The sequence below is a fragment of the Labeo rohita genome, unplaced genomic scaffold, assembly GCF_022985175.1.
Source record: "Labeo rohita strain BAU-BD-2019 unplaced genomic scaffold, IGBB_LRoh.1.0 scaffold_604, whole genome shotgun sequence".
NCBI lineage: Eukaryota > Metazoa > Chordata > Actinopteri > Cypriniformes > Cyprinidae > Labeo > Labeo rohita.
The window spans coordinates 9,426-23,258 of NW_026129529.1; the positions used below are offsets into that span (position 1 = coordinate 9,426).

Consider the following 13,833-nt stretch of genomic DNA (forward strand, 5'->3'; position numbering starts at 1 on the left):
CAATATGAACAGTGTATGTTTATGGAGGTGTATATGTATTTAATTGTACTATTTGTGGGTTTATTTACTGTAAAAAAGCTTTAAATAAAATATAAAAAAAAAAAACAATTAGAACAAATCAACAACAACAACAATAATAATAACAATAATAATAATAATAAGAGCTTTGCTAAATACTATTTAAATGATAACAAATCCATAAAAGTTGTAGTTGTAAGTAAAAAAAAAAAAAAAAAAAATCTGTATTTAAATTCTCATTTATTATTATTATTATTATTATTATTATTATTATTATTATTATTATTAATGAATAATGAGTTTTTACCTTTTTATATTACAATATTATTATTGCAATTACAACAGCTTTATTTTATTATTATCTTATATTAAATCATATTTTGGCTTTTACTGAATAAAAAAGATGATATCTATTGACTTTAAGAAAATATTAAATTAGTATTATTGCATTAAGTTTTGTTTTTGTAATTTGAATAATCAAATTATAATTAATTTTACTGATAAATTTGTTATGTTTATTGCTTTATTATTATTATTTTAGTACTTTATTATCATATTTATTATAATTTACATTTTAAAAATAGACAAAATAATTTTATTTTATTATTAAAATGCTGACTTTTATTGATATATGATTATTGTAATATTCATAGTATTACAGTTTTTACTTATATAAAATTAATATTTATTATTGTTATTATTTTATTATTTATTGTTACTATTATTACTAAATGCATTATTACATACATACTATTTATTTAAGAGCACAGGAGTATTATTATAACCAGAACATTTTTTTATTGATTTGTTATAATTACAGTAATTGAATTTGAAATAATTAAAATTAATAAAAAGTGTTGATACAAATATATCAGTGTCACGCTGGCACAGAAGGGCAGAGGCAGAGAAGTCAAATGGTTTATTTGCAGGTTATATCAAAAATATATATAGGATACTGCTCCCGGTTGTTAATATCCAAATAGGCAAGTAATCAGTTCACAAGCAGAGTTCAGTCACTTCCCTTTAAATGTCTTTCAATCTCCTTCCCTCACAGAGACGTTCTAGTCCGAATCTTCCTGGAGAAACTCGTGAAGAGAGAACACAAGCGGAGAAGTGTGCATTTGACGGAACCAGGTTTGTATGATAGCATACGGTGAGCAACACAAGCGGGTATTACATATTTATACTGTGGTGTGATTGGATGCACAGGTGCCGGTGATTAGTAAAACGTGTGTTCTGGTTTAAAATATGACAGTCTGAAGTAATGTTTGCATTATATCTATAATATAATACTTGATCATATCAATTCAATTTACAAAAAAAAAAAAAACAGTAAATAAAAAATATAATTTTTGTCTATAAATATACTGTGATTAAAACATGAATCTCAGAATTTTTTATTCTGACAGCTTCTTTCACTTATTAAAAAAATCTTAATCATTTATTACAGCTTTAGTTACAATAATATATTTTATTAAATGCTGTGATTAATGTCATATTTTATAATGTCAGAAACTCATTTCAGTCTTGTGAGGAATCGATTACATTCATGATACAAACATCAATTAAAATCTCAAGTTGATTTTTCATTGTTTTATTATTTCTGTACAAAAAATAGAGAAATTAATGACATGTTCTTCATCAATCATGATTGTGACATTTTGACACTTTGTAATAAAATGAATTATTGATGAGACACAACAATAAAATCACAAACACACACACTGATGTTTCTGTCTATATGGTGATTTCTGACACATTTATTCTGTTATTTGAGTGACAGAAGTTGAGCTGCAGTATTAATGTCATGAAGAGACTCAATAACATCTCACTCTTACTGATTCATCAGCAGCTCAAAGCATTATGGGTAGAATCTCTCATCAGTCTATTCTCATTCATCAACACAGTTTCACTGATGATCCATAATAAACATAAAACCCAGGATAGAGCGTCTGAGTGAATGTGGTCTGGACTGTGTGGATGAGACTCGTTGTGTCAGAGACGCTGTAGAAGGACAGAGTTCCTGCACTCACATCCACATACACTCCTATTCTACTGATATATTCATCATACATTCCTGTTCTACGACTGATGGGATTCACAGGGAGAACAGTCTTTATCTCATTGTGTCTAAATGAGTAACTGGAGCAAGAGCAGATCAAACTCCAGGACTGATCATTAGATCCAAACAAACACTCATCACCCCGTCCCTTCCTGCTGATGCTCTTATATGACACTGATATACACACATAATCTCCACTCCACTCAATCTCCCAGTAACAGCGTCCACACACACTCTCTCTACACAACACCTGATACTCATCATCAAATCTGTCTGGATGATCAGGATACGACTGATACTCTTTCACATGTGTCACCTTTCTGTTCTCCTCAGACAGACTGAGTTTATTGTTTGCTGTGTTTGAATCCAGTGTGAGAAAACAGGAATCTGAACACAAGAACAGACACATTTATAACACAACAACAATCACTACAGCTGTGTGTGTGTGTGTGTGTGTGTGTGTGTTTGTAGACGTACATTTCTTCAGTCCTGCTGTAATCCTGGATTCTCCTCCATGATCCACACTAGAAAACACACACACACACACACACACACACACACACATTCAGACAGTCAACAAAAGTGTTGCTATGCAGTTGCCAATGTACTCAGGGTGGTTGCTAGGGAGTTGCCATGTAGTTGTCAAGGTACTTGGGTGGTTGCTATGCAGTTGCTAAGACACTCAATGTGGTTTCTGGGGTGTTACTATGTAGTGTCTAGGATGTTCTGGGTGGTTTCTAGAGCGTTTCTATGTAGTTGCTAAGGTGCTTGCTAGGCTGTTGCTATATGGTTGCTAAGTTACTTGCTGTGTGGTTGATAATACGTTCTGGGTAGTTGCTACGGTGTTGCTATATGGTTGCTAGGGTAATTGGAGTGGTGGCTAGGCTGTTGCTATGTGGTTGCCAAGGTACACAAGGTGGTTGCTAGGGTACATGGTGTGGTTGCTAATAGGGCTGTGTATCTGGATACAGGACTGCAGTGAATTTCAGCAGAATTGAGTGAAACAGCTGATCATTGATAACTACAGACAGTTGAGCTCATATATTCATAAAATCATCTTCACATTGCTGGTAGGTGATCACTGCACAAATAATAACACAATCTCTACCTTAAAAAATAAAAATAAAAAAAAATGTAAACTAATGAAGTGTTGTAAACTAAGTTCACTGTTTTCACACACACACACACACACACATTCAGACACAGAAACTTCAGCGCTGACCTGCAAATTTTACCAATAAAATATTTTAACTGCTGAAGAGCTGCATGATCTTCCTCTGCAAGGAGTTTATAACATCACTGTTATTTGAATCAATTAAAGTCACAGCTGCACTGATAAATGATAAACACAGCAAAAATGGAAGTAATTCATACATACACATTCTCTCCATCATAAATGAACACTTGATCAATTACATTTTTCTGAGAATAGATTATGAAGTGTTGATCACTAAACTAAGTTTATGGTGTTTTTAGAAAGCAGAGCTTTTATCTAAAGTGGAGAGAGAGAACATTCACATGGTTGCCAGGTTGACAAAAATAGGTAAGACATGTAGCAGATATTTCAATATTACAGATGTGAATCTGTTTCAGTGATTATGTCTCTTTATATCAGGCAACCTCAGTTGTGTTCCTCTGTGTCCAGATTCAACTTTGTAGTAGCATATAATATACTCTATTCACTGTTTTTGTTTTATTTAAATTAAGTGCGCTCCACTGCTGTGCACCTGCCTGCTGTGAACTGATACAGAAACAGCTGCATCAATACCCTTATCAAGTAGTACTTTGTCATATGTATTGAACACAGTCCTAGTTTTTAGGGTCTTGCTATGCTGTTCTAAAAAAGAAATAAATATAATTAAATAAATTGTTGTGAAATATTATTACAATTTAAAATAACTCAAAATGATTTCAAAAATAAATTATTTCTGAAGAATCATGTGACTGAAGACAATGAAGACTGAAGTAATTGCTGATAAAAAAAACATTTCAGAGGAATAATTTTATTTTTAAAGTATTTTAAAATAGAAACTTATTTTATATTGCAATTATACTTCATTATATTACTGTTTTATCTTTATTTTTGATCAATTGACACCACTAATATATATATATATTTGTGGTGTCTATTACTGGAATTACGCTACGGAGACATGAAGCGGCCAAAAAGCCGCTTTAGAAAACTATTTAGAAATGTATTTAGAAAACGTATTTCTATTGTACATTATAGAAGATACACTTCGAATATATTATACTGTGGAGTTTTCTGGAAAAATAAAGTCTGTTAAAATACATTGTAACACTGAAGAAATTTTAATAATGCATGTAGAAAAAAAGGAGCAAATATTCAGAGTTAACATGAACATTATTTTTCTTAACAACCATCTCTATCTGTGTTCATGAGGTTTTAGTGCAGAATTTTACAGAAAATGAATGGCAGCCTGTCACAATGCATTATATAGCATATATATAGCTGAACAGTTCTTCACATTTATACATGCATTATTCAAATTTCTTCAGAGTTTACAGGAAAATTTCTATTTATACTTCCGGAATGCCCAAGACTTTTTCAAGTTTCACAAGGTTTGGTGGTAGAACTGTAGAGAAAATTAATGGGAAAGTCTGACACAATGCGTCTTGTGTTCAAATCCCAACCCGACCCCTTTCTTAATAATAATAATAATAATATTAGGCAAAATGGCCCCCCAAAAAATTCTTCAGAGTTAACAGGATTCTATTCATTTTCTATTCATACTTCTTCAGAAGTATGGTCACCCCAAGGTGACCGGGGTTTTAACCATCTCGAGAAAGGGTATGGGCAATAGGATTTTAGAATGGACACAGAGCTCCAGTGCATTCCATACCACAGCGTGGATTTTAGAAAAGTGCCCCAGGGTTTATGTGTGCACTTACCATATACATGGATTTGAGAAAGCGCCCAAGGGTTCGTGTGGGCCTTACCATAAGAATGGATTTTTAGACGTACCGTTGAGAAACGGTGAAATAAGAAGACCCTCAGGGTGAGGGGAGCACTGCCGGCTTAACAAAGCTCCAAGGGGGAGGCAGTAAAGGTGAACCTCGGTTGCCCCGTCGGGGCAATGCTCAAAGCAGACCCTCAAGATGAGGGGAGCATCGCTACTCCAAGCAGACAGTTAGCCTCAGCCAGCTGTCTGATAATACTGCCATGTAGCCGATACACCTAACCAGCGTGAGAGGCCAGTGCGTTGGGGCAGGCTTCAAACTCCTGAGAGACAGGAGGAATACCTGACCCGCCCAGGGATGACATGCTCTAAGAAAAACCCTCCCGTAGCAAGGGGAGCATCGTCATGCCCTGTCAGCAGAGAAAGCACTGTATAGCTACGTAAAAAGCAGCAGCGTCCCCAGCCCTCACTAAATCACCAAGATGGTATGAGGATAGGTCTGTATGATGATTGGGTGGATACCCTGGAACAGGAAGCCCCTCAGGGCAGGACGCAGACGGAGTGCCTCGGTTAGGTGGCCTCTTAAGGCATACATGTCTAGTCAGGGGGACCAGGAACCTCGTGCGAAGAAAAAAATTCTGAAGAGCTTACCTGGAGGTAGGGTCGTAACCCTAATTATAGTGCTGTAGTGAGGACCTGAAAGCCAAAAGAGGCATCGAAGGCAGATCCAAGGACAAGCAGGCCACAACCATAGTCAGAAGACCAGAGGGGGGTGCTTGAAGAGGACCTACCAAACAGACAAAAAAACACAAGAGACAAGTCCAAAAAATACAGCAAAAGGAGACTAGACACATAATAAGATCGACTCACCCATCCGTGGTTCTTTGCATGACTCCAGTTAGCCCAGGCAGACCCCCTTGAGAAGCTGCCCACACCACCATAGTGGGCCATCTACTTACAGCCCTAACAGGGAAGATAGCACCATCTAGGCAGGGGCAAAAAAAAAACCCTAGGAAGGGGAGCAATACGAGCTAGCACCTAGCTATCCTCAGATAGCTGGCTGTAGGAAGGGCAGAAAGGTGCTATCAAGAACACCAAACAAGGGTCTTAACTAGCACTAGGGCTGTGCAAACAATCGGATGCAACCACCACGTGCATCCCGGCAGCACACGCAGCCAGACGGAGCGCACACAACCATACAGAGCTGCAGCCCACCGACAAGCCATGCAACATTGCGCAGCTCATCAGCGAACCACGGCACCGTGCAGCACAGGCAGCCCCACCCAACAGCAGATGAGATCCATGACCAACCGGCAATTGCATCTGACCATTCGCACAGCCCCAACCAGCACATAGCTATCCTCAGACAGCTATGCTTCCAGGAAGGGAAGTCACCACGCAGCTAGCCTCAGATAGCTGCACTTAATCACATAATATGGCCACCCTCAGATGGCTTTTACTAGGGAAGTCCCCTTTAAATTTCTGTCCATAAACCCGAGTATTGGCAGAAAATTAACACCACAACCGCGACGCGCAGCATATGTTCAACTCCCCCGGGAACCGAACACGCTCCGCCCACACACCAGACTCCCCCAGGAATCAAGCGGGATGAAGCCGCCGCTGCGAATGTGTTGTCAATGCCGCGAGAGGCAAACACACTCATGTAAATTCGGGTATACAGTGAAGACTCACCTCCCTTCTTTGCGAATACATCGCGATGAGCACATCCAGTTCCCTTGAGAGCTGGAAGCGCAGCTTTCTACCACACATACACACACAGCCCGTGAGCCTGCGAGTTTCTCGCCAGAAACAAGCACTGAATGCGACGATCGCTTTCAGCTCCCTAAAGAGCACCACTCTTCACCACACCCACGCACAGCCCGCGAGCCCCGTGTAAGCAGGTAAGAGAACATGCCTGTTTCTAGCAACAAGCAATAAATGCAACTCCCTCGAGAGCTGATTTCACTATTCCTCACTATACATGTACAGCCCAAAAAACGTATGAAAGGTGCCGGTATCAGAGCGTGCTTGCCTCTTGCAAGAGACAAGCAAAGAATAAAATGAGCGCAATAAACTCCCTCGGGAGCAAAAAGTGCTTGCTCTACCATGCATCGTCACACGTGAGCCGTCATTAAAAACCTCTGGTGAGAAACATGCACTCAATTCGAACTTGGTTACAGACAAAAGGTCAGTGAAGACGAAGAAGAGGATGTTGTGTTCTACCGGTGGCCTTTTATAATGTGGTCGCACCGGTAGTGACGCACCAGCAGCGACGAGTCGCGCTGGAAGTAACGTCATAGGCTGTCGCCGGCCAACACTGTTGTCATTTTTGTATATAGGCTTCAGACGCGGGTCATGGAGATGGCGTTTCCCATAGCGACCCCTAGAGGATGCAGTTTGAGTTCCTCAAAAGGGAAGCATTAGGGCCGTAGCGGTGGAAACGAGCGCGCTAAATTTTCTGGAGTTGTAGTCACGATCGACACGGTACTACATCGTCAGAGCCATAAACTTCACCAAGGCAAGTGACAGTGTGACCAAACTGTTATATTATTAAATTAATTTCTCATTGATTATGTCGTGCACTCTTTAAAGTAAAAGTTTGAAAATTCGGTAAGGTACTGAATTAATGTTAGCCACTTCTTATGTTATCAAAGGGCATGCTAACACAAAGCAAACAATCCACGGGTCTGTAATTATATGTAATTGACCAATTTTAACTGCTTCTATTAAGTTTTACTTTGAAAGCTTAACGTGTGGTCATTTTAGTGATGGGTTAACGTTAACGTTAATGTTAATGCTTAAGCTTTACGCCCTCCCGCAGATCCTTACTTCAAAATATATTTATAAAATATGATATGTGTGCGATTTGATGATTTTTGATCATGGAAGTTAAAAATGTCTCCACTATCTGCTTTTCAGAAATATCGTAGTATCGTGCTATTCTATTAGCCGCAGTTCTGCCACTTCAGGTGTACCTGCAATGGAAAAGCCCTCATTAGAACAGCACACATTTGAAATGTTTAACCGGCAAGACTTTAAAGCAAGAAATTTACTTTTGTGATTGTGAATTGTGTGCAGTGTCCCGTGAGTGTAACTCTACTGCTGAATTAACACTCATGTAAATGCATGACATTGTACTGTAATCCCACATAGCAATTGACATCTGGCCCAGTTCTGGGCCAAAACTTATAACTTGTAGCTAGCTCTGAACTGGGTCACAACAAGTTTTAATAGCGCTACCCCCAAGCAACCATTGAATCAATGTTAAAAGTAGTTGAATTGTCAATGTTAATGATGTTGAATTAATATAACTATTTCTCCTGCTATTAATGTTGAAACATTAAATTGAAATTTCAACAAACCACCATTGTTTTTTCTAGTGAGTTTTCTTTAGTTGGGCTCTTGACTCTTTGCACTTTAATGTTAGATTTTCTTTGTCCTTCATAACATTGTGCTAAAATGCATTGTTTGAGACAATGAAAACTATGATCCATTGGGATCTGATGATGATGACTGTAATTGTTCTGTAATCATTATATAAATAATTGCTCACAAGTGTGTTGGGTTTTTTAATAATATGTGATACTGCAATGTGAGAATAAAGTAGATGTACAGCATCATACTACTTTGAGTCAACAGAGATTACAAAAAAATCTTTAAATGGCTGAATCAATTAGACATCAAATATTAGCATGTGAAACTCAACAATGGTGACAATCAGCAAAAGAAAAGTTTATGCAAAAATGCATGCTGGGTATCAACATAGTAAAAACTCATTCATGATTCCCTGCATGCATTGCAGTTGATCTGTTTATTTGAATTAGTCTGATGATTGTCACCATTGTTGAGGTTTGTATGTTGAGTGTTGATGTCTAAATCTTTCTGTGTTTTGCCACAGATTTTTGATACAGAACATTTACATCAGTAATAAAAGATCATCAATATTATTCAGTATTGTTTCTCAACTTTATTGCAGCTTGATACCCATCACAACAAGTAATCTACTTTAAATTAATTTTAAAACATCTCTTTTTAATAGCATAAGTATTTGCATTGAAACACTATTGTAGCACAGAAAAAAAATTGACTCAGTGAAAGGCAAGAATCAAGAACCGAACTAAAGAAATCACTGATCACAGTAATGGTGGTTTGCTGAAATGTCAATTTTTTTTCAACATTAATTGAGGGTGCAAAATTGATATTAATTTAATGCCATTAACATTGAGAAATCAACTATGTTTGACATTGATTCAATGGTTTTCACCTGCTCTCTTGCTATGTGGGACCCAATCTCAGCCTTCAGTAAACCACATAGAGTCCAGTCTTTAACCAGAACCCCCAAAACTGTACAATTGCTATACTGTACAATGCCACATACATTCACATGAGTGTTAATTCAGCAGTAGAGTTACACTCATGGCACACTGCACTTATTCACAATCACAAAAGTACATTTTTTGCTTTAAAGTCTTGCCGGCTAAACATTTCACATGTGCGCTGTTCTGATGTGGGCTTTCCATTGCAGGTACACCTGAAGCGCGCGCACACTAAAAGCCTGTCAAATAGCGCCTAATTACTGAACTAATTAAGTGATGTATGTCAAAACACACAAATGTTTACATAAAAACACAGTTGAAGAGTTTCGTTGCAAAACGAGATATATCCATTTTGAGAAATGTTGGTTATTTGACATTATTATTTAAGACATCAACAGTCAAGTTCATTCACAATTTTTGTACATGAAACTATTACTTGAGCTCAGTGAAGGCCAGGGACACAATATTTTTCAAATCCAGGATATTTTTTATTTAATTTTATGTCCATAAATAGTTCATAAATAAGTCAAAAATCATGCCGAAATGCAACATATTTATCTTAACATTGTCAAACATCTTAAATTGGTTAAAAAAACAATACATCATAAATATATGATATAGTATATACAAAGATTAATTAATAATAATAAGATTCTGAGTTAGTTTTGGCCAGAACATACACAACATAACATAAAAAATTTTTTTTTTTTTTTTTTTTTTTGCAAAACGCTATAAACGTAGCCTACGTGACTGACAGCTCGCCTACAGTATAAACAATTAAATGGTAAACGTTTTTTTATAGTTAGCCTGTTGAATCCTCTTTTTAAAAATATATGTTTTTTGTTTTGATATTATCCTTAAATCAATGAGCAAACTCGGAGCACTTCACCGGCATTGACTCTCTTCCCAGGGGATGCTGCGCTCGCGTGATCCTGACGTCTGTCCTAACCACCGCAGCATTTTGATTTTAGCTTATTTCGCTGTGCAGCTCAGTCCTCTTTGCTCATCCGATATTTCCTATTTCTTGTTTGTATTTTCGCGCTCTTGTCGTCGTTGATTGGACCAGCAAACCGAAGCGTACAGTATCTGCGCGCTGCTGCCAATAGGTATCTAAAACGTCACCCGTAGTGTAGTGTTCATGTGAAATGTAGGACGGAGGGGACAAACGACCCAGAGCGTCTCTGACATGATTTGCATGATTGGCTCATGCATCACCGGCCAAACTGGCTGGTAAGTTTTTATCAATACCCACCAAAATGATTTTTAACCCGCATTTGGCGGGTTGGCGGGTGTTAATTTCGAACCCTGGTTATATCGCACTTTGTAAAGAAACTGGTCTGGCGGATATCGCGTTTTGTGAAAAAATACATTTTATAGGAGGCCTAAAATGTACATTCTTAAATTGTATTAATGGCAGCATTTCACACATAGATTAAGGTACATCTGAACAGTGATTTCCAATAATAAAATCCAAATGTCAAAAAATGGCGTTTATCGCGTTTTGCAACCAAACTCTTCAGTTGCTCATGTCTAATGTGAAAGTAAACAATTGAGAGAAATAGTATGTGTGCCTGTATATTAGGTGCAGCTCTTAAAGCCACAGTACTAAACATGCTGCAGCTTGTCAGTAAAGGGATAGTTTACCCAAAAATTTTAATTGTCATTATTTACTCACTTACATGTTGCCCCAAATCTGTATTAATTTCTTTCTTGTGCTAAACACAGAATAAGATATTATGAAGAATTTAGTAATAGAAATGATCAAATAGACAAGAAAACTCAATAAAACAACCTGATAGTGAGTAAATGATGGTATAAACATGCTCCTGACTGAAGAACTTTAACAAAGTTGCTTTAATAAGAATCAATGTAGGCTACAATTAATGTTTATAGTGTTTAAGTAAATAGTGTTTTACTTTTTATATTTGTTAATTCCATTTCTTGAATGCTATTGCTACATATGCCTACTGTACCTGAAAAAACTTTTTTTGTTTGTATTATGTTTATTTCTAATGTGTATCTTTATTCTCATTTTTTAATAACAAAGATAAAATGATGACAAAGATTTTTATCTTCACTCACTTTGGCCTAAATATCTGCCATTTGTTTTATATATAGTTTACCTTGAAAGGCTTTGTTTTTAAAAAAGAAAAATTATTTTAGCTGTACTGCTCAGACAACTTGCAAAATAGTAAAACCAACAAGACATAGAATCATGATATTTCTGAAAAAAATTGTGAGATGATATTTTTGCCATATCGCCCACCCCTATTTCATATATTTGTCAAAAATTTTAAAAGTCAACAAGTTTAAATCACAGGGGATGGAGTCCAGAGAGTGAACTTTAAGGGGGGGACGGCGTTCTACTTCCAAATGGTTAGATTTTTTTTTTTTTAAATGAAAGAGATTTCTATCCATTCAGTAGCCTACGAAAGCAATCAGAGTTCCACACATAAATGTAGGATATCATCTGCAGACTGCAACCAGTGGAAGTGCTTCTCTATCATTGCACGTCCTGCTTCTCACAGAACAGGTAGTAATAGCAGAAGTGCTTTGATAAATTATGTAGAATGAACTGTTATTTGTACTGAAAATCGGAACATCTTACTTTAAAACAGCGGTTCTCAAACTTTAAAGTACCACCTCAGAAAATATTTTTCTCCAAGTAACATTAAAACCATAATGACCAACATTAAAATACAGTTGAGTAGTATGCCTAACTATTCAGCAACAGCTCTTCACAGTTAAAAAATGAGGCAGTTTTATTCCTAATAAGAATATTTTTTGTTGTCAGCCACTTTAACAGTTTGAATATTAACACTGCACTGTGCTTACAAACAAATAAATAAAAATAAAACTTAAATAATGATTAAATTAAAATGTGTTTAACTAAAAGTTACATAAATATTAATACAAATATTAATATTAAATAAAAATAAAATACTGTACTTAAATGTACAGCAATAAATAAACAAAAACTTGACTCAAATAAAGATTACACTAAAATGTATTTCACCAGTATTACAGACAAGGCCTAAGCCTATTCCCAGACTAAAATGCAAGTCTTAGCCGTTTCAACTGAAAAAACCTGCACTGATTGATCCTGAAATACTGTACGTTAGTGGCCTTGTTTCATCTCAAGATGCACACCAGTAATATCTTTTATAAGGAACATTTATAAAAATTACTTTAATGTTCTAATTGAACGATGGTCTAATGCTGGCTTAATCTAAGCCCTGTCTGTGAAACCAGCTCATTGTGTTTTAACATTAATTTATATTTAATTTAGTGAAGAACTACTGCTTTAAAAGATATGATAATGTGATAAAAGATAATTTGATGTGGATGAAGCCGTGTTAATTTTGAAGTTTGTGAGATTACGATTAACTGAGATGATTGACTTGTGCATTGATAGTGAAATTCAGCATGGTTGGCTAGACAGTATACAACAACTTAATTGAGAAATTGTCCAGGAACACTGTATAACAATGTGTCTCCATTTCAGATTTCCACCAGAGAACCAGGACTCTAAATAGTAGGGTAAGTCTCTTTTTTTTTTTTTTTAAATTTAGTTGAGTAATTCAAACTATTTGAATGCCGCTTTGTATAATTAAATATTGATAATAATGAGTGTCTGATAAAATTACAGCTAGTGCTGTTCAAAACATGCTGTTTGTTAGGGCTGATTATGGGTTGCAGCTTTTCTGGAGAAATGCTTATTAAAACAACTTCACACTAAGCATCCTTAACAGTATACCTGTCTTGACATAGTCATCTAGCAGTAGAGATCGACCGATATATCGATTTACCGATATTTTTCCCGATATTTAAGCATTTTACCATAATCGGTTATCGGTTTTGTAATATCGGGTTCACCGATAAACGCCGCCATCTTGTGTGTGTGTTTGAGAATTGCCCGCATGCAGCGCGCCTGAGGGGAGACCAGACAACAACAGTGTGTAAAGGTAAAGCATAAACTACTTTCTTGCTTTGCTGTAATTAGTCAACTTTATTTAATATAACAGCCATTAATGCTCATATTAGATGTGATACATAAATGTCTGATATGTAACTAGTTTATTAAATAATATACAGAATTAAATAATATACAGCCATGAATGAGCACATGTTGGAAATTAAAGCGCTGAATTTAATTCTCTCTCTGTTGTATGTTCATTAGTCTTATGAAGTCACACATAAGCTTAAAACGTCATAAGAAATAGCTCTAACTCAACTTATTTAATAATCCTTGCCTTAAATAAAATCTATAGATATAGGCCTAAAAGAGTTAAAGTATAAAGCAATGTTAGTTTCAATGTTAAACTTGGATAAATGTGGGCTATTAGGCACATACCCAATGGTTTGTGTGGAGAGTGGAAGCTAAAGCTAAAGGACACGGAGGCGCCAGTGCCATCACTAATCACATTTCTTTCAGTGGAAACAATTTAATTATTCCGTCATTTTTGCTCCTAAAGGTAGAGTCATACCTCATTCGGAACTGTAAAGGGTCTACTTT

General features: G+C 36.2%; 1 protein-coding gene across 1 annotated transcript; it reads right to left on the minus strand.

Annotated features, from left to right (window-relative positions):
* Positions 1-1,521: 1,521 nt before the first annotated feature.
* Positions 1,522-6,772, minus strand: LOC127161250 (stonustoxin subunit beta). Its single transcript, XM_051103886.1, has 3 exons — positions 6,694-6,772; positions 2,558-2,604; positions 1,522-2,467 (listed from the first exon to the last, which is right to left on the minus strand). The coding sequence occupies exons 1-3, from the start codon at positions 6,726-6,728 to the stop codon at positions 1,917-1,919; spliced, it is 633 nt and encodes a 210-aa protein (XP_050959843.1). The 5' UTR covers positions 6,729-6,772; the 3' UTR covers positions 1,522-1,916.
* Positions 6,773-13,833: the final 7,061 nt, after the last annotated feature.

Coding starts and splice junctions, on each gene's coding strand:
- LOC127161250 (XM_051103886.1), bottom strand. CDS start 6,728: ATGTGCTCATCGCGATGTATTCGCAAAGAAGGGAG. Junction 2,605..6,693: donor TGTATTCGCAAAGAAGGGAG/GTGAGTCTTCAC, acceptor TGTGTTTTCTAG/TGTGGATCATGGAGGAGAAT. Junction 2,468..2,557: donor TACAGCAGGACTGAAGAAAT/GTACGTCTACAA, acceptor TCTTGTGTTCAG/ATTCCTGTTTTCTCACACTG.